The sequence below is a fragment of the Macrobrachium rosenbergii genome, chromosome 50 (genome assembly GCF_040412425.1).
Source record: "Macrobrachium rosenbergii isolate ZJJX-2024 chromosome 50, ASM4041242v1, whole genome shotgun sequence".
Lineage (NCBI taxonomy): Eukaryota > Metazoa > Arthropoda > Malacostraca > Decapoda > Palaemonidae > Macrobrachium > Macrobrachium rosenbergii.
Window position 1 is genome coordinate 20946684 of NC_089790.1, and position 23964 is coordinate 20970647.

Consider the following 23964-nt stretch of genomic DNA (forward strand, 5'->3'; position numbering starts at 1 on the left):
ATGTATGTATATATATATGTATGTATATATTATATATATATATATATATATATATATATATATATATATATATATATATATATATATATATATATATATATATATATATATATATATATATATATTGTTACATGGGTCATTCAGCTGAGGAGTTTAAATATTAATTTATTGAATTTATATTGCCTTGCTTAGCCTAAGACCCATGCAATCCTATCAGTTAAGGCTGATAGTTACCAAAAAACAGATAATTTAACAGCTAGATTTGGTTGCCAGTTGAGACTAGATTACTGAATATAAGCAATTTATTCTGAACACATGAACTAAATCAAACTAGTTCCAGCAAAGTAAAATACATTAATTGTTTCCTATGGGAGCTAATAACACTCCAACTTTGTCCCACTTCAGACACAAGATGTTTCAACATAAAGGAGTGAAAAATGCAAAGGCTTGGGACCTCTTGTGATGCATCTATAAGCAATTTTAAATGCATGAATTGAAGATCTTGGTATCAAGGATGCTAATTCTTCTCCAAACAAGATTCTGGCCAGGTTCCAAGGCATGCCCAATCCTGGAAGAGATGTGTCCTGACAACATTCGTATGTCAAAAGACCTCTCACTTATTAATTGACTTCAAGAGATGAATCTTAGATCAAGAATATTACTTTAACACCATGGAGGATAATTTATGCAATTCCACTAGGCAACAATAATTGTACTTCATATATTTGTCTTCATAAATGGGATATGGTTTTACTAGGATTTTCCTTAGTCAGTGACTGTTTAAGAGAGGAAAACTTAAAACATGAAAAAACTTAGCATAAGGTGAAAGGAAAGAGAATTGGGAGTAACTGTCATCTTCAGACTTACCGCTGGAATAGATAATGCAGTGACCAATTGCATCAGAAGCCCTGGGTCTCTTGAAATGGCAATTTCCCCGGCTGTTTTGACAAAAGGGGGGAGAACAAAGGGGTTCTATGAGAAATGCCTGATGCGTGTGGTCTCTGGAGGTTGCCTCAAGACTCTCTTGTGCTGGGTGAATGGCGTGGGTGCTTGCTTCAAAACTCCTCCCCAAAACTGCCTTGGTTTGGGCGCAGTAGCATCTAAAAAATGACAAAAAACTCGCCAGTACAAAGTCATAAAGAAGTGAGTTTAAGGTACAATCTAGCTAAGGGTGGTCCTAGCAAAACCTACCCCGTCTTCTCCTCTCCTCTTGCATCTTCCAGCTGCCTCTGTTCTTCAGCGTACTTCCTCTTTTCTTCAGCATACTTCCTCTGTTCCTCTTTTTCCTTCCACTGTTCCACTCTTTCTTCCCTCTCTTGATTGGCCAAGTCATCCAACTGTTCCTTGACCCACGTGGTGACTTCAGATCCCATGAGACATGCCTCCTTCCCCAGATTCATAAAGGTTCTGTATTGTTCTGTCGCCATGGTTCTGGTAGGTAAGGGCATCTACTTGGGTTGACTGGACGTACTTTGGAATTGAGGAAGTGTCCTCAGATTGGGGTGACACTTCAGTGGTGTGGCACCATTTCAATAAGGTGGCACTGTGGCTGAGCGTGTCATGCAAAGGTCACACTGATGGCACTCTGTATCTCTAGGTACAGGTGTAGCTTATGTAGTCACAAAGGACTTTTAGTCTTTGGTGGCACTATGGTGCCAGTGCATTCCTAGGAATCAACACTTGTCTTGGAGTACAACTAATTGTATTATGGAGGAAATGCACTCTGCCCAAGCAGTGTAACTAATAAGTAGGAGGAAAAGGGAAGGTAAGAGAAAACAGATAAGTAAGTGCTTCAGTTTGTGACAGTGCCTCAGGTTAGTGGCACTGTGGAAGAGAAAAATCAATTTTGGTTCCTTTGGCCCTCATGGGTGACTAGTTCCTAGTACCAGCTGTGCTACTTCCTTTCCTTGCAGAGGGAGGAAGGCTTTTATGCTTGAGTCTGGATAAAAGACCCCACTTATGGCAGACAGTTCTCTATAACTGTGGTTAATCTTAACTTATCCTCATCTATCTGTGGGACAGTTTCTTATTATTTGTTTCATTTTGATTAATTATTCCTATGTTGGCCCGTTCTTTCAATGAAGACGGAGCACGTACACTTCTGAGATATCTTAAAAGCTTACATAAATGGATAAAAGAAATGGAAGAGAGAGAGAGAGAGAGAGAGAGAGAGAGAGAGAGAGAGAGAGAGAGAGAGAGAGAGAGAGAGAAAGAAAAGTATCCAGCAAGTGAAGCTCGCACTGAGTATATAAGGAAAGGTGGAAAAGCACACTGGTAGGTTTCTTTTTTTTGAATACTTCTTACCTTGGCGAAGTTAGGTAACCAGTTGTCTTGCCAATAATAACATGACCTATTACCATTCTCTTATTAGTCTTAAGCTAGTAAGTATGGTTAAATTATGAGGTTCCTTTTTTTTCTTTTTATATAATTCCCTGCAAAAGTGTATTTTTTGTGTAGGAACTTTCTGTTACATTTCCTGGGTAAATTATTCCCTGACTAAATTATTAACTCGCTTTTACCTGTTGCATCAAATCATATACCTAGTTTTCCTTTTAATCGAAGTATATTTTTTTTCTTAAGATTTGTGAGTATGGTAATGCGCAAGACAAAGTAGTTCGCCAAGTTGAGCAGAATTAGGCAGATGTTATCCGTGACATCACACAGGTAAACAACAACAAAGTTAAGATGGGGGTTACTGGTTCGCAGGAAACCCCTTCTCAAGATGTCGGACGGGTCACGTGACCATACACTGCTGATGGCTCAGAACACAATGCCTTACTGGAAAACAAGTGCGGGATTGTCGACTGGCGGAAGAATACACAACCTCCCACCTTTCTTCACTGTTATTACAATACAAAAGAACAAAACACTCTAATTCCTCTTACAAAACGAATGAAGCTTATGTGGGAATGCAAGTTTTAACTTAGAATACCACAAATGCAAGTTATATCACATGATAAATACAGAAAACAAAGTTGTTATGATTTTCCATTTTTTCTTTTTCGACGCCGAAATTAAATCCTACAGCTGTCGGGTATACTTACTATAGGGGCCTTCACGATACAAAGGAATGGACCCATGACGTCCCTACTGGCCTGATTTACATTAGTGCAAAAGCAAATTATGAAATTAGCACCGATACCGTTCATATGCGATATTAATGGAAAAGGAATTTGATATGATTTCGCATGAGGGAAAGTAATTCTCTTCACGACGCTCAGCCAGGCCCTTCTCTCTAAAGTTTCCATTTGTTGCTTTGTAAATATCCTATGGACTTGTAAATTGTGCCCTGCCACTGTCTGTCTCCTTTCAATTTCATCTCGAATTTTATTAAATTGACTGCCAGATGATAATCAATCTCATAACAATCTGCACTATGCAAAAGCAAAAATATTCACCACTTGTATGAGCACTAACACTCACTATGGATAGTGAACGAAAAAATATAGAAGCAAAATAAGGGGAAAACTTTGGTCGAGATGCTCACACTATACACAATGTGTGAGAATCAATTTCAAAACAATAACATTTCTGTTCCAAAAAAAGACTTGCTGTACACCACACTCCCCTTCTCCAAAGTCCCTGATTGGCTGGCAACTGGGTATGGGAGGCGCTAGTTACGAATAAAGAGGCACTTCAGATTGTCTCAATGTTCTCTACAGGTGTAACCCAGCTTTCAACCAACACCAAAAGTCTCTGTCAGAATAGGACAAAAATTATTAACATAATGTGAAGTTTGAGAAGTATCACAAATAGCTTACTGATACCTTCATATTTCAGAAACAACACTGCAACATAGGGGTTCGTAGCCATGTGTTGAGAAGGGATGCCTAAATCTTAGATAAAATAATACAGTACCACTTGTATGTCATTCTGTACAGGTAGTTCCCAGGTTACAGCAGATGTTCCCAAGTTATGGCACGCCGCAAGCAATGCAAGACTGAAAATAGTTTCTGACCGGCGTAATTGTAGGAGCTATAACGAGGTGTGAAAACCGGTTTAGGGGGCTGTAGCCACTGGGAGGGTTCACTACAGTGTATAAGGTGGTGAGAAAACTGGTTTTTTACCAGGGCAACACTTAAAAACCTGTTTTTTATTATGATGTTCCTGGTTACAGCATTTTCCGCCTTACGGCAGGCTGCTGGAACGGACTCGCCCCATAACCCGGGGACTGCCTACACCTGCCGGAACGGAACTCACCCCATAACCAGGGGACTGCCTACATTGATGATGGCCACAATCCTTTGGTGGATTTAATCAGCTTTTATTTCTTATTGGTTTCATCATCTAAAAAATCCTAACATTTTTTTTATGGAAATTTTGAATATTGTAGGATTTGCACAGGTTTTATAGCTACTTTTGTACTGCATTCTCCAAAAGTGAATACAGTATGTTACTTTACAAAAAAGAATAGAACATGCACTATTCCAAATTTATTGTAAAATTTTACACAAATCTAATTACATAGTACTGTAGTCAACAGAAATTACATAAAAAACCAAACTTTTCTTTAATTATAAGGAAAAAACTGGCCTAAGTAATTTCATATTCATGTTACAATTAAGACATAAAAAATAAAACACATCCATGTTATTAGTTCAGAGACAATTCTCACACCAATGTATTGTGACAACAAACTGACATGCACTAACAGTAAGTCACAATGGATAGCAGAACATAACAACATAATTGACCTACACTGTAGCACCATCATGATTACAGTTTGACAAAGGTCAAGGACTTCTATATGGTACATAAATATTCCCTATTCTTAAGTAATATTTTGTATTTCACTATGACAGTTCATTTTCAGATACCAACAGCCTGGCGATCTCAATCTCCAGTGGGTTGTGAAAAGGCAAATGGCATTCTACAGCAAATGGCTTTCTACGACTGTAATCAAAATATAATTTTTTTGTTCCCTCAAGTCCTAAGTAAAGTCTAAGTTTTGTGTATGATTTTAAAAACATTTCATTCAGCTCAGTTCATTTCTCTCACATAGAAACCTGTGAGAAACACATTCAATCTTAAAATGTAATTATCGTCATCAGATACAAAGAACTCGTAAAGAAGACAAACAAATTTCATGCTTATTTCCATGTATGCATCAATAAAAAAGAAAATTACAGCAGCAATAAAAGGCACCACTACAATAAGAAGCGTATTGGAGCTATTCTGGTTACGACTGTTATATTACACATTCTGGCATTTACATTCATGATGAATACCTAACATTTATTGCCATCTGCCTTCTCTTTATGGAATATAAACTGGTGAATAAACAATACTTTTTCTAAAAACTTGACCTCCTCCTTGAAATAAAACATTCATTTCACATCTAAATTAATTCACTTCTAACAGCAGACATAATTTTGAATCCGTACCTACACAGCGACTAACAAGCAAAGTATCTCACTGATTCTCATGAACTTCATCAACAAAACAGCAACTCATTTCCAAGATTAAATCAAGGAAAATATTTCCAATGCAGTGAAACTGAAGCTCATTCTGAAGACCACATGCTACTCTCATGACATTACATGACATGACATGATGTAAAATAACAACAGGATACTCAATATCACCAGTCTCCCAAAACATACAATAAACTGTCTTCTCCATTAATCATGTCAATCTTTTCTCACAAGCTATAACCAATACCTTTCATCTGTACAGTAAACCAGTTAAGAATTTGTAAAACATCTCAAAGAGATGAATTAGTCAACTCATTCATTCTAAATTCCACAACAGCTGTCATACATTAACAATATACATAAGTTATTTAACACTAAATCATTTTCACAAAAGGGGCCAGAGGTCTATTTTAACTTTTTTAAATGCAAAGGGAAAATAGGAGTGTAATCACTTACTTACGCAGTTCTTTTCACAAACCAAACTAAAACATTGACAGTGAAAAAAAAACTAAAGCCCATCATTGTGCATTTATAAATGACAACCTGTGCAACAGTATGAACAAGGTAACAAGAGAATACAGCATACTTCTAAAATAAAGGTTACCTAGACATTATGTACAGCACCACAAAACGAGGGTTAGAATGGCTAATTGTATAAAATATCTTAAAAGCAACAATAAACCTTTCTTCACTGGGCATGGAGTGGGAAAGTTCTCAGTAGTGTCATCATTATTCTGGCAACATAACTGCAAGAAGAGCATGATGAGCAACTGATATAGTCCATGCCAAGAGGCGTAAGTGAAATCAAAATCCCAACATTTTTTGGTTAATTTCTTCCTCTCAAATATGCAATCAACTGCCCTCTACCCCTGCCACTTGACTGTGCTTTAGATGATCAAAAAAGGATTGAGAATGTACCAGTACTCAACTATTTCATACTGACAGTCCATTTTTTTTTTTTTTCTGATTAAGCTTGAGGGTGTACTTCAGCTTTTCCTTGGGAGTACTGGTCAAATCTCTGCTACAGTAAAAATGAAAGACAATAGAAGAAAACTAACTATAAACATGATTTTCCATGTGTCATGCATACTTCCCTGGAATCATGAAAAATTACGTCAAGCAGTCTTATAATATCCAACAAGCTATCTTAAATTTGACATAAGCTATATTCTTTGACAGGTCCATCTTTGATAACCACCCAATTCTTTTCAAAATTGGGTGGTTGTCTAACTACCTGTTTCTTCAGACCCTTTCACTTCTACAATATTCCATTAAAATCTCCACTCTAACACTTCATTATCTCCATTTGATACTAAGCAACACAAGATTCCTCTAACTTCAAACACACATACATGTTCACTTCCCTAACATGAACTAAACAGACTCTCTCCAACTTGCAACTTATTCTGTTTACATCCATCCACACTTACAGAATGTAAAGTTTGAGAAAATTTTTTTTAAACATTTAAAAATTAATCTGGAAAATTGCAACACAAGGTACACCACAAGTAACGCAAATTTGTACCTAAAAGATCAATATGTAAATAATATGTGTAGCAAACGAAATACAAAATGTATTGCATAAATAAGAGAGCAATTATGTAAAATATATGCATTCCAAAAAAGGTTGCATGTCAGGACACTACCCCAGTTAGGTTAGTCAGGGACTATCTGAACTGTATATCAAATTAAATCAGCTTCAATTGACTTAAGCTAAGAATTCTTGCTCAAAACAACAACCAATGTAAGATTATTTTTATAATTAGTTTTGTATTGTAAAGACTGACGAATTATCTCCAAAGAATTGAATCTGCTAATCTGAATCATGCAAAACTGCTATGAAAAACAAAGAAAATGCTAGAACATTATAAAAAATAATAAAGTATAATGTATGAATATAAAAATACACTTCAATAATGCACTTTACCAATAAGCAGATAGGTATCACATGAGAATCTCAGGTTATAAAATTATCTAAAGAAAACCTTCCACCAATTAAAACTCCCTCATTATCATTACCATCTCGTGAAAGCAATCACAGGTAATACAAGATTACTGCTAAAGAAAAAGGAAGAATATTTCTCATAAACAGAGATTTATGGCAGTCTCTACATTTGTATAAATGAAGAGAACCTTCAAAAATAATGCTTGTGATTACATATACATCATATCAATAATGTTACTTTAATTCAAAACAGTGTATACAAGTCTTCAAGTGCAGCAACCTTGGCAAACAGTGAAATTTGTGGCATTCTTAGTTTTAATTGCATTTCAATATTTTGAACATGTCTTACCTACAAGAAAAAAATACTGTCTACACATATAAACAGAAATAATGTATATTTATGTATACAGTATTCGACACTCTAAAATGGTAGCATTTGGTATTTCCTTATGAACACACTGTATTAAGCTTGACAATCTTTTTGAACACAAAATTCAATATAATGCCCCAACTGGGGTGAACTGAGGCCAGTGCAGGTTAATAGTGACCTTCATTTTCTACATAAGCTTCCTACTCACACTTCTCTCTACTCAATTTCATCCTCACAAGTGCATTACATCTATGAACAAGCTCTTTTTTTAAGCAGCAACTGACTACAAATCACTGAGTCTTAAATCACGCATTTTGTGACATTCCCACAGCATAACAGCTCATCAACAGCTGGCTTAGAAAATAAAAATATATACAGTATAAATAACAGTCACTCTTCATTATACTGTATACCTTCCATACAAATAATCCCTAAAATACTGAGCTCCCTTTAAAAACACATGATGTTTACTTAAGTTTCAAACTATAATCTACTGTCTTCTTCTATATCTTATTCTTTATGCATTATCAATTCATCACTTTCTATATGAGTATTACTGATCCAGACAATATTATTATCCCATAAAACACAAACCTTGTGTTACCTCCTTAAACATTTTATATTTGATGATATGAAACAGAGAAATATCTCCACTGTATGGTCAATGTGAATACAAATGCTACAAACAAACTCCAACATCTCAGCACTTAGGTTATTCATGGTAAAATTTTTAACATTAAAAATAAAACATCCTAGAATCATTCTTTTCTAACATACAGAACGAAGGGCTAACCACCCGTAACCACCCAATGTTCCGTAGACAAGAAGCTGTAGGTATAACTGGCGACCAATCTTAGTACATAAAACAGGCACTGTTATGGCTGTGAAGACCAGAAATGATGATAATGTGGGCCAAAGACCAAGAGAATGAGGACGGCCACCTAATCTTGTCTGTACAGAGGCTCGGGCTTCTTTGTCTTTACTGAAGAAGTTTTCTGCAAGCCTGTCAAGGTGAAATTGGCTGTTAAATGTTATGGAAAACTCAGAAAGATTAGACTTACAAATTTTGATATTTTCCACCACCAAAATATGAAAGTTTTTTAAAACTGCATCAGTTGAGTTAGAGTAATACAGTAAACAGTATGGAGGAGCTCCCACAAAATACAATGGTAATGATATGGACAAATATAAATTCTGGTGGAATGGTGGTGAGATGCAATAAAAATGAATAAGGAATACTGGTCATGGATGCAATGGCTCAAGATGTAACTGGAGTGGATCTAATCTATGAAAAAATACAGATGACAATGATCTTAGGAAAGATAATAATGCAGACTATCAGGTGCGGTGACAGAGGTTCCCCAGTCAGATGTGACACTGATAAGAGGAGATTTAAATGGTCATAGGAATAGGCAGGGATAGTTTTGATGATGTTATAGGTAGATATAACAAACAAGAAAGAAGTCTGGAAGAAGCACTACTGGAATTCTTCTAGAGCTGTATGGTTAAGAAAACAAAAAAACAAGCACACAAAGTTAAAGTTCCACCTTCTAGAGCAAAAATATATTCATGAAGGTACAACAAACAGAATGACAGTTTGTAAACCAGGCTTCCAGCAAAAAATTTTTCTTTTAAATGGACATCCATCTGCCATCAAAAAAAAAAGAAGAAAAAAAAAATGAGGTGTGGAGAAATAAAGAAGAAAATTCTTAACAAACACAATACTCACGCATCCTTCTCAATATATAAATTGTGTAGCCATACTCTGAGTTGTTCTTCTTCTTTTGGTACTTCTGACATAGGGATGCGCCTTATGTGAATATGAATCTTCTTGCATTTACCCATCAGCATACCTAAAATTCAAACTTCAAGATTAACACAATTTTTTTTTAATAAAATTAATTTTTCATGCCTATATACTTTACATTAGTCCTTCTGCGGTGGCAGTCATCTCTGGACATGATTCACAGTTCTCCCTTTCCACTTATGCTTCTCCATTCCATAAAACATCTATCAACAAAATATGGTCTTTCACTGCAAAATCTGACCTAGCTACACTTTCAAAAGGTTCAGGAGGAAGAATGATTTATGTTACATATTACAAAAATTAGGTGTTTCAACACAAAAATCATTATAAGCCATTCCACCTACTCATATACAGCTTCCATTCTGATCAACCATTTGTATCGGAAAATAGATGTATTACACCTCCTTTTTTGCTTGTTATCTCCAAATCAACTTATTAATGATGATCCAGTTAATATAAATTGCTTACCTCCAAAACAACTTATTTATAATGATAAAATTAATATAAATGTAACAAAATCTATTTTCCTTTAATTATGGGATTCTATTTCATGCTTTTGCTTATTAAATAAATATTCTAACATTATTTTATGGATATATTTTACCCTTATTATTAGTTGGCCTACGCTATTTCTAGTCTATAATACCTTTAAATTTTAATCATAGCTTTGGCATTTTTTTTACCTGATAATTCTTAATTTTTTTGGTTGTATGCAAGTATTTACTTTGTTTCCCTTCCTCTGCTGAGTTGGTTTGGATTCCATCCTTTCTAATCTTACTATTTGCCCTGCCATCTGCCTCCTGACCTACCTCATCTAAGTCCTTTAGACCTTTTGATCACCTAGCCCACCTATAATCTGCCAGAGCTTGAAATTCTCCTCTAACCTCCAAGTGCTCTCTGTATACCTCCATTCCACTGCTGTTTCTCTATCTCTCTGTATTTTTTTCCTTTGTGTTAAAACACAGACTTTTGCTGACTTTAACATTCCTACTCTAAAAGATTTGCACCTTCCCTGTTTGAATCTATGTCTGCAGAGACTTAGTTTTCCATTATCTTTCCTGACTTCATTTCTTAAGTTCCCATATTTTACAACTGGTTGGTGGCTGGTTGATACTCAGATGGCTTCAAGCCATACTGGCCTTTGCCCGGGGGAGGTGCATTAGAATGGCAGTCACAAAAAGGGTATCAGAAGGCTGGTGTGGACCTGTGGAATGGATTTGCCAAATGAGACCCTTTTCCAACCAATTTTAACTCTCCATCTTTCTCTTCCATAATAACAGGTTACCACAAAGAAATCTAAGTTGAGCTGAATATCAGGTTACTGCATAGGAATCTATGTTGAGTTGAGCAAGTGGAAAGATACTGCTGTGTGCCTTCACAGAGCTCTGTAGACAATACTAAATGTTTTACGCAGCTTCACTTTGGTCCCCCACCAGTACACTGCTTTCTTTTATTTTTCATGTTACTCTTGGCCTCTTCTCGTATAAATACTTAACTTCTCTTACTTTACCTTGCTCACAGTTTTTCATGTGAGAAGTAAATCTTTGGATGGGTTTTTGCAAGTACTGCAGATGTTGTTAAACTAGCTCACAATAATAACAATGACATACTGTCTGAGCATGCACTGACTGGCAAAACACTGCAACCCCTTTCTTTGATGTTGCCTGTTCTCCTCACTATACTATTACACTTTATCTGTTCCACATCCATACAAAAGGCATAGCCTCTATGCTGAATGTATTACCGCAATATTCTTTGCTACATGATACCAGATAACAACAGAACAAGCACATGAATAAAAAAACTGAAACCCCACAAAAATTAAATTCACAAGGTCTTTAAATAATATTATGAAACAGCATAACACTAACACTAATTTCATGCAACCGAGCTCTCAAGGAGGACAGTTTCAGTAAAATATACTTAACTGGCAAGTTGATAACCCACCACAGTAAAAGGTTGGAACATGATTTCATAACATATTTATCATTATATTTCATTTGTAACTGTCACTTACTTGTATCTTCATTCTATGCAAACTTGTACAATCCATCGTACATTACCTATTAACTGAGGTGCATTTCCTCTGATGCCTTCTTCGTTCACACTTCCCTCATAGAAAGCTGATACGTCATAAATAGCATCAATTTTTTCATGCAGATGTTCTGTCACTAGCCATGTTCCTCTAGTTTTTGGCACTAAGTGATGTTTTAAAACCTGTTAAAAAAAAAATTTCAAGTTCAGCTTAACAAAAATATGAAACACCGACTTATACCATACATATAGATTGCCATTTTCAAATGCACTGACACACACACCTCTTATCTGATGTTTCATAAATAACAGTTTGAAAACATTAAACAAATATCATATAAATTATAATATGCAAATGAAGAACCTAAAAACAAAAAATAAAATAACTAAATACAGTATTAAAATTCTAGGTGTCATTCTCGGCTGTGAATTCACTGTAGAAACAGAACTGGTTCATCTTATTCAACTGTACAACAAATATCTATTTTGAGAGTCTTCTGAGATTTTTGGAAATATGCCTACCTAGAGGAAACATTTCTATTCTCTTTGTTGACATATTTTGAATACAGTTACCCCGTTTGATCCTCTGCAGATGACTCACATTTTAAATCAGACAAAATCTTGAGTTCTACTAAATTTTTATCCCTGATCTTGGTATTAATCTCAGGCACCATCATTCAATTAGGTCACTGTATGTGTTGTATAAATTCTTCCATAATTCTGCTCAACTACTGCATTCAAAACTTCCCAGACTATACTGTACACCTAGTACTAAATTATTTAGCTCTCATGGGGCTGGCCTCTTAGAAGTGAAGTTTCTCTATATTTCTCTTTTACAATTTGTTCTTTGCTTCTTTATTTCTTTTTTCTGTAATGGGCTGCTTATGCTGTTGGAGCTATTGGCTTGTTGTTTAACTTGTAATAATGACAATGGCTTGTTGTTTAACTTGTAATAATGACAATGACAATAATAACTAATAATTACTCTCACTCACCTTGGTTCAACTTGTGTTTTGAAGTCAAACAGAATTTAGCACACTGCAGTAGATTTCAGGGAACTGAATAAGATCACAATTATGGATCTATGTCCAGCATCCCTTAAACAATGTTTTGAGAAGTAGCAACAACAAGATAAGTGTGACAGACAAATTGACACAAACAATTACACAAGGTAATCTCCCTTCATGTACACTTATGCATGAAGGTCTACCGTTGTAACGAACCTGACTGAAATTCCTTCCAACATGTATGCGTACAAGGTACAAGCGACAGAGAAACTCACTAACAGACATGTGGACAATCTCTTGTGAAGACAAGATAAACAAGACAGACGCATTAAGGGACAAACAGAGGAACCCCCTTCATGCAAACCTATTCCTACTCTGAACTGAATTCCTTGAGCCCTCTAGAAGACATGGTGATGACCTCCCTACAAATGCAATTTAGATGATGTTCGAACTTTATACCAAATTTGATACAAAACCCTTCAAATTTGTAAAATGAGCTAAAATGGCAATGTGAACCTGACAAACAAGAGAGAGAAAACTGGACAAAAAGACACAGACAGATGGCCAAAACTACTTCCCCAAAGGCAAAAGAAGAGGAAAATTCAAGAAAGGGAATGAAATGAAACAAAAAGGAAGACATTACGGAAAAACAAAAAGATGTTAAAAGACAACATGTTAAAAAAAAAGTAATACAATAAACAGAAACAGAAAAATATTAAACACGTAAACCTACAATCTTGAAATATAGTTAGTTAGTTATAAATGATTTGTTTAACCAGACCTCTGAACTCTTTTAGGGTTCTTCTCGGGCTGGGAAAAGAAAGGGGGAAAGAGTACATAAAAAATTAAGTAGTAAAGAGGTAAATTCTTACATAATATAAAAGAGGTAAATTCCTATATACTATAAAAGAACAAGATAAATTCATGTAAAAACATAAAGTAAACGGAAAACAAAAACATCCTTTATAAGCATACAGTAAAAGGAGCAAATTCGATCCCTACATAAATATAAAATAAATGGAATAAGAACTATAACGCAATGGATCATGAAGGAGGAAGAAACTGTCAGAGAATGAGCAAGAAATGCATACCCCCCATACAATACTGAATTAACAAAAAAAAATGAGAAACATACACCAATATTTTCTTATAAAAAGGGGCACAGGGAACAGGCATCCTATCAACAGCTACTATATAATATTAATAAAATTAAGACATTTTTACAAAGCAAAAACCCAGTATCTTTGAAATACCCACAATGCACCACACATACACACATGAAGTACCAATAACCAAGGTTTTCAAAATAAAAGATATACAGTACTGTGAAGTACTTCTCCTTACTGGGGGTTGAGATATGTCTTTGCCACTGCTACCAAGACCATTCTGCAATACAGGCCATAGTAAGGTAACTAACATGAAACTGCTGTCTTAAAATCAAAATAATGGATAAGAGCAAATTAAGAAAAAATCAACTAAAGTAAGGCATACAGAAACATTCACATAAACTCTTGGTACTAAGAAAGCAATTTTAATGATCAATATACTTCATGCATACATTTATTGTGGAAAAGAATGATAGCTTCTCATCTTCTATCAACATAATGCAAAGAAAAAAAGTTTTGAAATACTCTCACATCCAAGTACTTGACAAGAGGTTAGAATAAAGCTTGCAGAATCAAGAAGCATATGCTGTAATTCTTTAAACTCTCCTAGGATGACAACTATAATCTTATATAAATAAATATGAGGAAAAAAAGGAAAATTTAAAGGGAGAAGAAATTAAAATGTAGAAGTACAGCAAACAACCAAAAGAGTAAAACAATCATATATGCAATCAGAACTGCACTTTTTACCAAGAGTTCAACCTTCACTGCCATATGTATTTATCATATCTTGCCAGAATTTTACAAAAAGAAAAATGACAATTCAAAATGCTGATGAATATATACAGCAAATAACAAGTAAAGGATAAAGTAAAAGAATGTTTTTCAAGCACTTTTGTGCATTTACTGCATACAAATCCCGAGATGAATGACAGAATGCAGCATAAGAGCACTTACTGCATACGCATCTCGGGATCAATGACAGAATACAGTATATCTACAAAGAGAAGTAGCAAAACAGTAGGAATAATAAAGCAAACAAGTCATGTCACAAATTATGAAAACTGCACTAAGTTGCTGTATGGAGTGTTATCAGTTCTGCACTATGAAAGCTTTTGCTTCCATTGGTATTCCTCAGGCGCTGCAATGGACCATGCTTTGTGTGTGTGTGTGTGTGTGTGCACTGATGAATTTGCCACCTGCTAAGCAGCAGAAAACTACCACTATTGTTCAAATGCCCCACTTTATGCCTATTTCGGTCACACATTAGTAGGACACTTCACTCGACATTAGGATAAGCCAGCCTTGATAGTATAACTCCTTTGCTTTTTTCTATATCTGTATGTGCCACCACAGGGTCACCTGCTGGCGCTGAGGAGTATAATGCCTTCACAATACCACCAACCACAGGTGATACTCTCTTCAAGTATACACACTAAAATCTATACTCTCTTCAAGTATACACACTAAGATCTCCAATTTGGTAAGTTAAAATTACTTTCCGAAAGTAAAGCACAGAGAGAGAGAGAGAGAGAGAGAGAGAGAGAGAGAGAGAGAGAGAGAGAGAGAGAGAGAGAGAGAGAGAGAGAGAGAGAGAGATGAACATTGTACCCTATACTATAATAATTCAATTCAGTTTTATCCTATGTTGTCTTCCTGTATGACTGTTGTCTTTCCATCACATTCTAGGGTAAATTGTACACTATGTACAATAAGGTACTGTATACAGTATATAATCAGTTAATTATGTAACTGTATACTATATGCCCTGCACTGTATTGTAAAATAGTACACATAGCATATGCAAAAAAATGACATTTTCATGATAAAATAAAGTTTTATATATACTTACCAAGTAATTACATAGCTACTGGTTCCTAACCTACGGCAGCTTAAAAATTCAAAATCCGCGCGGCGCTTCTATCGTTTGTGTGTAGGTGGCAAGGCCCGCCCACTATCCGGGACTCAAAGGAACAACTCAGCACAGAGCTCAAGTCATTTCATGCTCTAATGTCCATGCAAGGGGAGGGCAGGTTCTGATCATATAATTACTTGGTAAGTATATATAAAACTTTATCATAAAAATGTCATTTTTATATAAGTAACTTTCCAAGTAATTACATAGCTGATTCCACATTGTTAGGAGGTGGGAAGGAATATGGACACATTCTACTCCAAAGCATTAAGTAAGTAATGAGTGAAATAGAAAGGTTGCTAACATTAAATAAATGTTTGTTGTTGCCTTACCTGTTGAGAGCACTGTTGCAGGTAGGTACTGCCTCTGGTCAGTGCTTCTCTCAACTTGTAGTGGGCGTGGCAATGCGACCAAGGGTCTCCCCTACATTAGTGGGAACTTTGCAGCGGAGGAAGTACACCGTATGCTGACAAAGTTTAAAAAGATCCCCTTGCCCTGGGCGTAGACCAGAATACAAAATAACAATACTATCACCTACATCACAGAATTAAAACCATAACCCAAACCATTAAAAATGAAACTGGTGGGTACTCCAGGTACAAAGTACCCCCGGCTCCCCATACTCAAAACCTTAAGTCAAGGTGGGTGGAAAGCAAAGGAACAGAGAGTTCCTATGCTTCCTCTTCCAACACCATGCCAGCCAAGGATAAAGGTCCTAGTGTTACAACTTTCAAACATGGTCTCTATGTCCTTGAGGTAGCGTGAGGCAAAGATGGACTTGCATCTCCAGAACGTCGACTGCAAGATCATAGAGAGAGACAAGTTATGTCCAAATGCCAGGGAAGTTGCGACTGCCCTAATTTTGTGAGCCTTAAACTTAACAAATGGAAAGGCTTCTTCCTGGATCTGGGCTTCTGATATCTCTCTCTCAGAAAAAAGGAAATGGCATTTTTGGAGAGCGGACGAACCGGGTTTCTTACAGAGCACCAGAGGATGCTCGAAGGCCTCTAATCTTTTCCGTCCTGTGAAGGTAGTACTCGAGACACCTCACTAAACAGAGAAGTCTTTCTTCTTCCTCAGGCCCTACTACGTCCATAAGATTCTAGATGACAAAAGATCTAGGCCAGGGCTTGGAAGGGTTCTCTTTTTAGCGAAGAAACCAAGAGAAAGAGAGCTGAACTGCATCCCTTTGCGCAAAACCTACTCTCTTGTCTATCGCCTGTAACTCACTAATACGTTTGGCAGTAGCAAGAGCCACTAAAAAGAGTCTTCTTGGTGAGATTCCTGAGTGAAACAGAACGGAGAAGTTCAAAATGAGGACCTGAAAGGCATTTTAGTACAACGTCTAAATTCCAAGAGAAGGTGGAAGAACTTTCCTGCTTAGACGTATTGAAGGATTTGATTAAGTCACTGCTATCTTGACTAGAAGACAGATCCATTCTTCTGTGTATAAAAACTGAGCTGAGCATCGACCAATACCCTTTGATGGCAGAGGTTGATAATTTCCTGACAAACTTCAGGAATATAAAAAAATCTGCTATTTGACTTATAGATGTCTCAGAAGAAGAGATGTTATAGCGGCGGCACCACCTTCTGAAGGCTGCCTATTTGGATTGGTAGGGCTTTGTATAAGACACTTGTCTGCACCTCGCAACCACTTCTGCAGCCTGTCTCGAAAAGCATTTTGCTCTGATGAGGTGCCTGACAGCCTGAAGCCTGTCAGGGCCAGAGCAGACAACCCTTGGTGGAATCTGAGGAAGTTGGGTTGTCTGAGGAGCGACTGCTTTTGTGGAAGGAGTCTTGGGTAATCCACCAGAAGCTGAATCAGATCTGGGAACCATTCCTTGTTCAATCAAAAAGGAGGGACTAGGGTCATGGAGGTGCTCTGATGCGCAAACAACTTGTTGATTACTTCCCTGATCATCCCGAAGGGAGGGAATGTGTACACATCTAAGCCTGTCCAGTCCAAAAGCACGGTGTCCGTTGCCCATGCTTGAGGATCTGGGACCAGAGAGCAAAAGAGTGGAAGATGGTGGTTTCTCGACATTGCGAAGAGATCCATTGCAGGCTTGCCCCACAGTCTCCACAGATCGTCGCAGGCTAACGGGTCTAAGGTCCATTCGGTAGGAAGGACCTGTTTGAGGTGGCTTAATTCGTCCACAATAACGTTCATTCTCCCTTGAATGAACCGGGTGACAAGAGTGACTTGATTCTCCTCCACCCACAGAAAGAGATCCCTTGCCGTCTTGTACAGAGAGAAGGAATGAGTGTCCCTTTGTTTGCGCATGTAAGAAAGTGCAGTGGTGTTGTCCGCATGCACTACTATCTTCTTGCCACAGACTAGATCCGAAGAGGACTGAAGGCCCAGGTGAACTGCTCTCAGTTCCTTCACATTGATGTGAGACTTCCGTTGCACCGTTGTCCATGTTCCAGAGACTTCCTAGTCGTCCAGGAGAGCGCCCCAGCCTGGGTTGGAGACGTCTGAATAAAACTGAAGGTCGGGGCTCACCGGAAGAAGAGACTTCCCTTCCTGAAGACTTCACAAGATCACCAACATAATCGGGAAGACGAAAGAGTCTGGTTGGGTCTTTCTGCACCAGTTTGCTTTCAGGAAAAACTGAAGGGGTTCCAAGTGCAGTCTGCCTAATTTTACAAACAGCTCTACTGGTGTCAGAGTCCCTAGAAGACTCATCCACTGTACTACTGAGCAGGAAGGAAGAGGAAGAACTGACTGACAGCCTGAAGGCAGTTGTCGACTCTTTTGGGCGACAGAAAAGCCCAAAAAGTCCGAGAGTTCAGTATCATCCCTAAATAGGGAATTTCCTGAGTCAGTGTCATAAGAGTGGGTGGGGCCTTGTCACCTACACACAAATGACAGAAGCACCGCCACACGAATTTTGAACTTTTAAGCTGCCGTGGGTTAGGAACCAATAGCTATGTAATTACTTGGTAAGTTACTTATATAAAACAAGGGACTGAAGTGAATGTGATGGGTGGTAGCATTGTACTTATATGTGCACTACTGTTCAACATTATCAGTAATCTGGTCACTATGTTTTCATATGTACATACATAACATACAATACAATAACCCCTACAATTGTTTCGCGTTTGATGATAGTTACTCAATCACAAATACAGCTTTAGTAGGCAAGGCTACTGCGAAGAAGTTCTTGAATGACACATTTTACCTGCCAAATTGCCTCTTTTTTGGTTGTTTTGTGTTCAAGATACACTTATACTCCTGCCGACACCAATTCTACCTTTTAGGATATTATTATTGTTATTATTATTTATTAAATAATTTAACCAGAACACTAAACTAAATTATTTAGCTCTCATATGGCCATTTAAAAGCCCTGCTGTTACTTTGCTACTCCTCCTTTGGCTTAAAAAAAAAAAACTGCCTTGATACAATGAATGCATGTGGCACAGAAAGCTGAGCACTAGCAAAAAGCTTTTAATCCACCACCTGGTCATAAGTTCAGATCTACACATATTCATGATTTACTGGACTGGTTATACTTATCATGACATGGTATTCTTTAATAAAAGTAGTATTTCCTTACTCTTCTTCTTTCAACTGAATCTCCTTATTTTCCTCCTCAACATATTTATCTATAGTATTCACTTATGCTAAGCTCTTGTTTAATGCGACTAACACAATGTTGTGTCTAACATGCACTGTTCTATGCTATTAACTCATAAGTCTTCCTCTATCATTAAAGTGAATTGCATTCACATATTAAGTAAGCTGTTTGGATTTACTAATATGATATTACACATATAACAAAGAAAGAAAACTACTACTGGAAATAAGCAAAAAAGTTAATGAACAGAATTCTGAAAATAGTATTTGAACACATTACTTATTCAACGAAGTTGAAATTTTCTTCAAATAAAATAAACCTGTAACTCTGCTATTACAAATTTAGTCTGTTTTGGTTACAGTTATCATTATTTCTTAAACATCTAGATATTACTACCTCTGTCATTGTATATGACAAGGAAATTTATATTCATCACATTTGAATATCAGTTCAGGATTTCAAGCCCTGTGCTTGTGCATACCCTATTTATCATCATACATTAGAATACAGATAAAATCATACTTTTAATTAGCTTTACATAATAAAGCAATCAACAAGAGCTGGTATCTAAAGCAAACGCAATAGCATGATTTCCATTTAATGCCTGCTGAATCCAGGCAACTAAAAAAAAAAACTAAAAATCAGATGCTTTGTCAGAATAGGTCAAGTATTACTCATCAAGGAAAAATACAAGAATCTGCATTGATAGCTTTGTATAAGTGAACTAATCTGATGTGAAAATCTAGAGTGGAGAGTGTGGCAAGAAAAATCCTGAAAGGGATCAACTTATACAGTGGATGTTAGTCGTTTAGAAAAAATGACTAAATTCAACACAGACCAATGATCCAGAAAATAGAAAATATACAAGTAACTCATTCTCCAACAGGTCACAAGAGCTGAATAACCTCTTAAACTTAGCACAGTCATATACGAGTTTAATCCAGCTACCAAGCTAAAATTCTTGACTAGTTCAAGGCTGGTTTAAATAGCTTCTTAATTACACACTATCAATTCAGCTTTGATTTTTTCTACCAAAAATCATCATCATTAGCTTATGTAGTCGACTTCAACAAATAACTACTGATGGTCTACAGATAACTGTAAAGTTTAATAAAAGCTTGTATTAAAAATCTTTCATTCACTGTAAAACATTCAGTGCAGCAAAGGACAGTAAGTGGTGTAATAATGTTTAGAAAATCAAAATGTAAAAGAAAACCATCATAGTATTATTCATGCTAACACAAGCATTTATGCAAAACAGGTAAAATACCAACCATATCCACAGAGCCAAATACTATACACTAAAAGAATGACAAGAAATGACAAACCTGCAAGTTGTTGTCACGGGCATACTGCTCTGACTTCTCAATGACTTTTGGATGACCTGGATAATATCGTGTTCCCTCAGGAAACACCACCAGCCAAGTCTGCAAAATGAAATCATGTCAAGTAAATATAATACTCCTATTTGCTAAGATTGTGAGTAAAGTCAGCCAAACCTGTACAACACTTTGAAAATATCACCAAATCAAATCATACGAATACTGTGCACACAGGCCTGATTAAAATACAATAGACACTTGGATTATATTATGAATTCATTTTAAAAAAACACAGCATGAAAAGAAAGAGCACAACAAATTCAAGGTCCCTGAGCTGTGACTACTGCCATCTGCACATACAACCAAAATTCCAAAATAGGATAAGAATTACTCTTTATAACCAAAACATGTTCAACTTGCATTCACATGCATATACTGATTGAAAAAAAAATTTGAACAATTTTGCAAAATTAATATAAAGGCTTACGTATTACAGTAATATGAAAGGAACTAATATGTACTCAAAAGATATCTGTCAAGTTTATAAATGAGAACTATCCTGCAATACAATATAAACATTTCCTTAACCCAGCTGCCGGAGAAGTAACCTGGTTACTAGTCAAGAATCATTCTACCTTTGTGAACACCTCCATATCATATTACAGTGAGCACTGGACAGCAAGGCAGTGAGGCTATCTCAGCCAAATATGCACCTTACTCCTCTTCTTCTTCTTTCAGTTGTTCATCAGCAATCATCACTGAGAAGTCACTCTCTCACATCACTCTATTCTGCCCCATTTCAACCACCATTATCTGGATTTTCGAAATCCAGCTCATCACTCTTCTTAGGTCTGACAAATGGTCTCTTTCCTTCCACCACACCTTACATTACCAAGTAAGATATCTTATACTTCTCCATACACTATTTTGTTTAAATGTATCTTTTGCATTTCCATACAACCCAAAAGATGTCTTGCATTCTAATCCATTCAGCAAGATGGAAAGGCAAATGATCTGGAGATGGAAATCAAAACCATTGCACAACATAAAAAAGGAAAATGTGAAGTGGGAACACTTGAACTACACTTATCTTACAGAACAGACTTCATGGCTGTTAATGATATGGAGGGGTTTTTAAACAGTGAAGTATGGTAACCCTGAATACAAATTTACAGTGAAACACCTTATCCATGAAATATCAAAATTTTTAAAAGTAAATTGTATTTTTCCTAAATATATAAACCTGAGGTCCTTTACATTAAGAATTACTTACGGCGAAGCTGGACATGGCCGTTACACTCTTGAACAAGGTGGTTAGGTGGTAACTATCGCCAGGTAGGCGTGGAATGCCCACCTGCCTGGATGTAAACATTCCAGTTTGCCTTTCAGCCTAGGTTCAGATTGAGGGGTGGCATGAGGTGGGCATAAAAATGTAAAGGACCTCAGGTTTGTACTGTATAGTTAGGAAAAATACAATTTACTTTTAAAAATTGTGATTTGTTCCGACACGATATACAAACCATCAGTCCTTTACATTAGGACTCACTGGTTGGAGGGAGGAATCTGAGTGAGTCTCTTGAACTGACTGGAGTTCTGCACACCTGGGCTACTCCTCCTGGTCAAAAGAGCGAGGAGGCATACCGTGTCCCTGACACATTGACTGGAGTGTAGGAGCTGCAAGATCAAATGTCAGATACCAGACCTTTTCACGAGTGAGGACATGTAACTTACATGAAATAGGCTGGGAAGAATCTAAGAGTTGGAGGCAGTAAGGAATACCTGGGATAGAGTTTTCCTTATTGCCAGTCTCTCCTCCCTCCCCTTGCCAGAGGAAGGAGCGGAATTGCTTCTATGATTCTAGAAGAAAAATACAACAGGTGCTCAATGTGTAGTCTTACTGCATCAGATGCCAGATCCAGCAAGTATCAGTTCGAGTCTTATTCTCATCCCGAAGAAGGAGAAGTAAGAGAATGAGGAAGGAGGAGTAAGAGAGGCCAGTCACTCTCAGTATCCTTCTCACTTCCAGAACCAACACCTTCAGCAAGATGCTACTAGTCCTCTTGACGGACCTGGGTAAGAAAACACAACTTGTTGAGCAGCCACCACAGGACCAAGGAAAAAAGGTTCCAAGGGCCTATGGGCAAGACCACAGGAAGACAAGAGTGTGGTCTATGAGACCACATCTTGCTTCCAGACCGACAGAAATTTCCAAAATGTGAGGGATGGTCCAAACCATTGACTTCAGAGCTCTTGGGTGGAAAGTACCAGTATCGTCGTTGCCAGCTGCCAAGTACCTCCTACGGTCGCTTCACGAAGCCAGGAGAAAGGTGTGTCCTTAGACACTTCTTCCTTGGGAGAGATAGTACTAGCGAAATCGTTGACGACATCCAGGTTAGGAATGTCGAGCCTTTTCAGAAAGTACCACAAAAGTAAATTGTATTTTTCCTAACGATACAAACCTGAGGTCTTTTACATTAGGAATTACTTACGGCGAAGCTGGACAAGGCCGTTAAACTCTTGAACAAGGTGGTTAGGTGGTAACTACCGCCAGGTAGGCGTGGAATACCCGCCTGCCTGGATGTAAGTATACCTTAGTTTAACCAGACCACTGACCTGATTAACAGCTCTCCTAGGGATGGCCTGAAGGATTATATTTATTTTATGTGGCTAAGAACCAATTGGTTACCGAACAACGGGACGTACAGCTTATTATGGAATCCGAACCACATTATAACGAGAAATGAATTTCTATCACCAGAAATAAATTCCTCTTATTCTTTATTGGCCAGTTGGAGATTCAAACTCACGGCCAGCAGAGTGCTAGCTGAGAACAGAACCCACTCGCCCAATGAGGAGCTAAAATAAACATTCCAGTTTGCCTTTCAGCCTAGGTTCAGATTGAGGGGTGGCATGAGGTGGGCATAAAAATGTAATGTAAAGAACCTCAGGTTTGTATAATAGAACAAGGTAACGATCAATCTGGATCACTGATATAAAGTCCAAGGAGGAGGGGAAGAAGGACTCGAACCTGACAATAGATATCGATGAATTCGGAGTCTACTTATGACATCCGAGAAGGAGTCATGGTATTGATCCCCTTCACCTGTTCTTCCATCTTCTACGCCAAGGCTGGAGCGAGATGAGAGATGGCCCTAGGAGGGCACATCTCTGTCCGACAACTCTTGTAAGGGCACGTGCAGAGCACGGGACAGGAACCCTAAGCGAGAGTCACATGCCACCCAGGGAACAGTTCCCTGGGACAGCAAGACCGAAGAAGTTGCTCATCTGTAGCTAAATCTCGACTGAGGAGAAAAAGGCTACTTCAGATAGAAGACTAGGTTGCAAGGGCCTACGTTCTTCACAAATGAAAGGGAGAGAAGCAACCTTCGGCGGAGAAAACAAGGAAGTCCAGAATTGAAGAGCGACTCTGACCCGAGAAGTTCCGTCAACGACA

General features: G+C 37.3%; 1 protein-coding gene across 4 annotated transcripts in view; it reads right to left on the minus strand.

Annotated features, from left to right (window-relative positions):
- Window positions 1-4420: 4420 nt before the first annotated feature.
- LOC136832735 (1-acyl-sn-glycerol-3-phosphate acyltransferase epsilon-like) overlaps window positions 4421-23964 on the minus strand; it is a 42329-nt gene continuing 22785 nt past the window's right edge. For 2 of the 4 annotated variants that reach the window (XM_067094249.1, XM_067094251.1), the window contains exons 5-9: window positions 20517-20615; window positions 13922-13963; window positions 11600-11753; window positions 9459-9582; window positions 4421-8732 (exon numbers count right to left, since the gene is read on the minus strand). In XM_067094249.1, coding sequence (XP_066950350.1) covers window positions 8498-8732; window positions 9459-9582; window positions 11600-11753; window positions 13922-13963; window positions 20517-20615 — 654 coding nt within the window. In that variant the 3' untranslated portion in view covers window positions 4421-8497. The remainder of the gene's footprint in view (window positions 8733-9458; window positions 9583-11599; window positions 11754-13921; window positions 13964-20516; window positions 20616-23964) is intronic. The other 2 variants (XM_067094250.1, XM_067094252.1) reach the window with 1 other exon arrangement.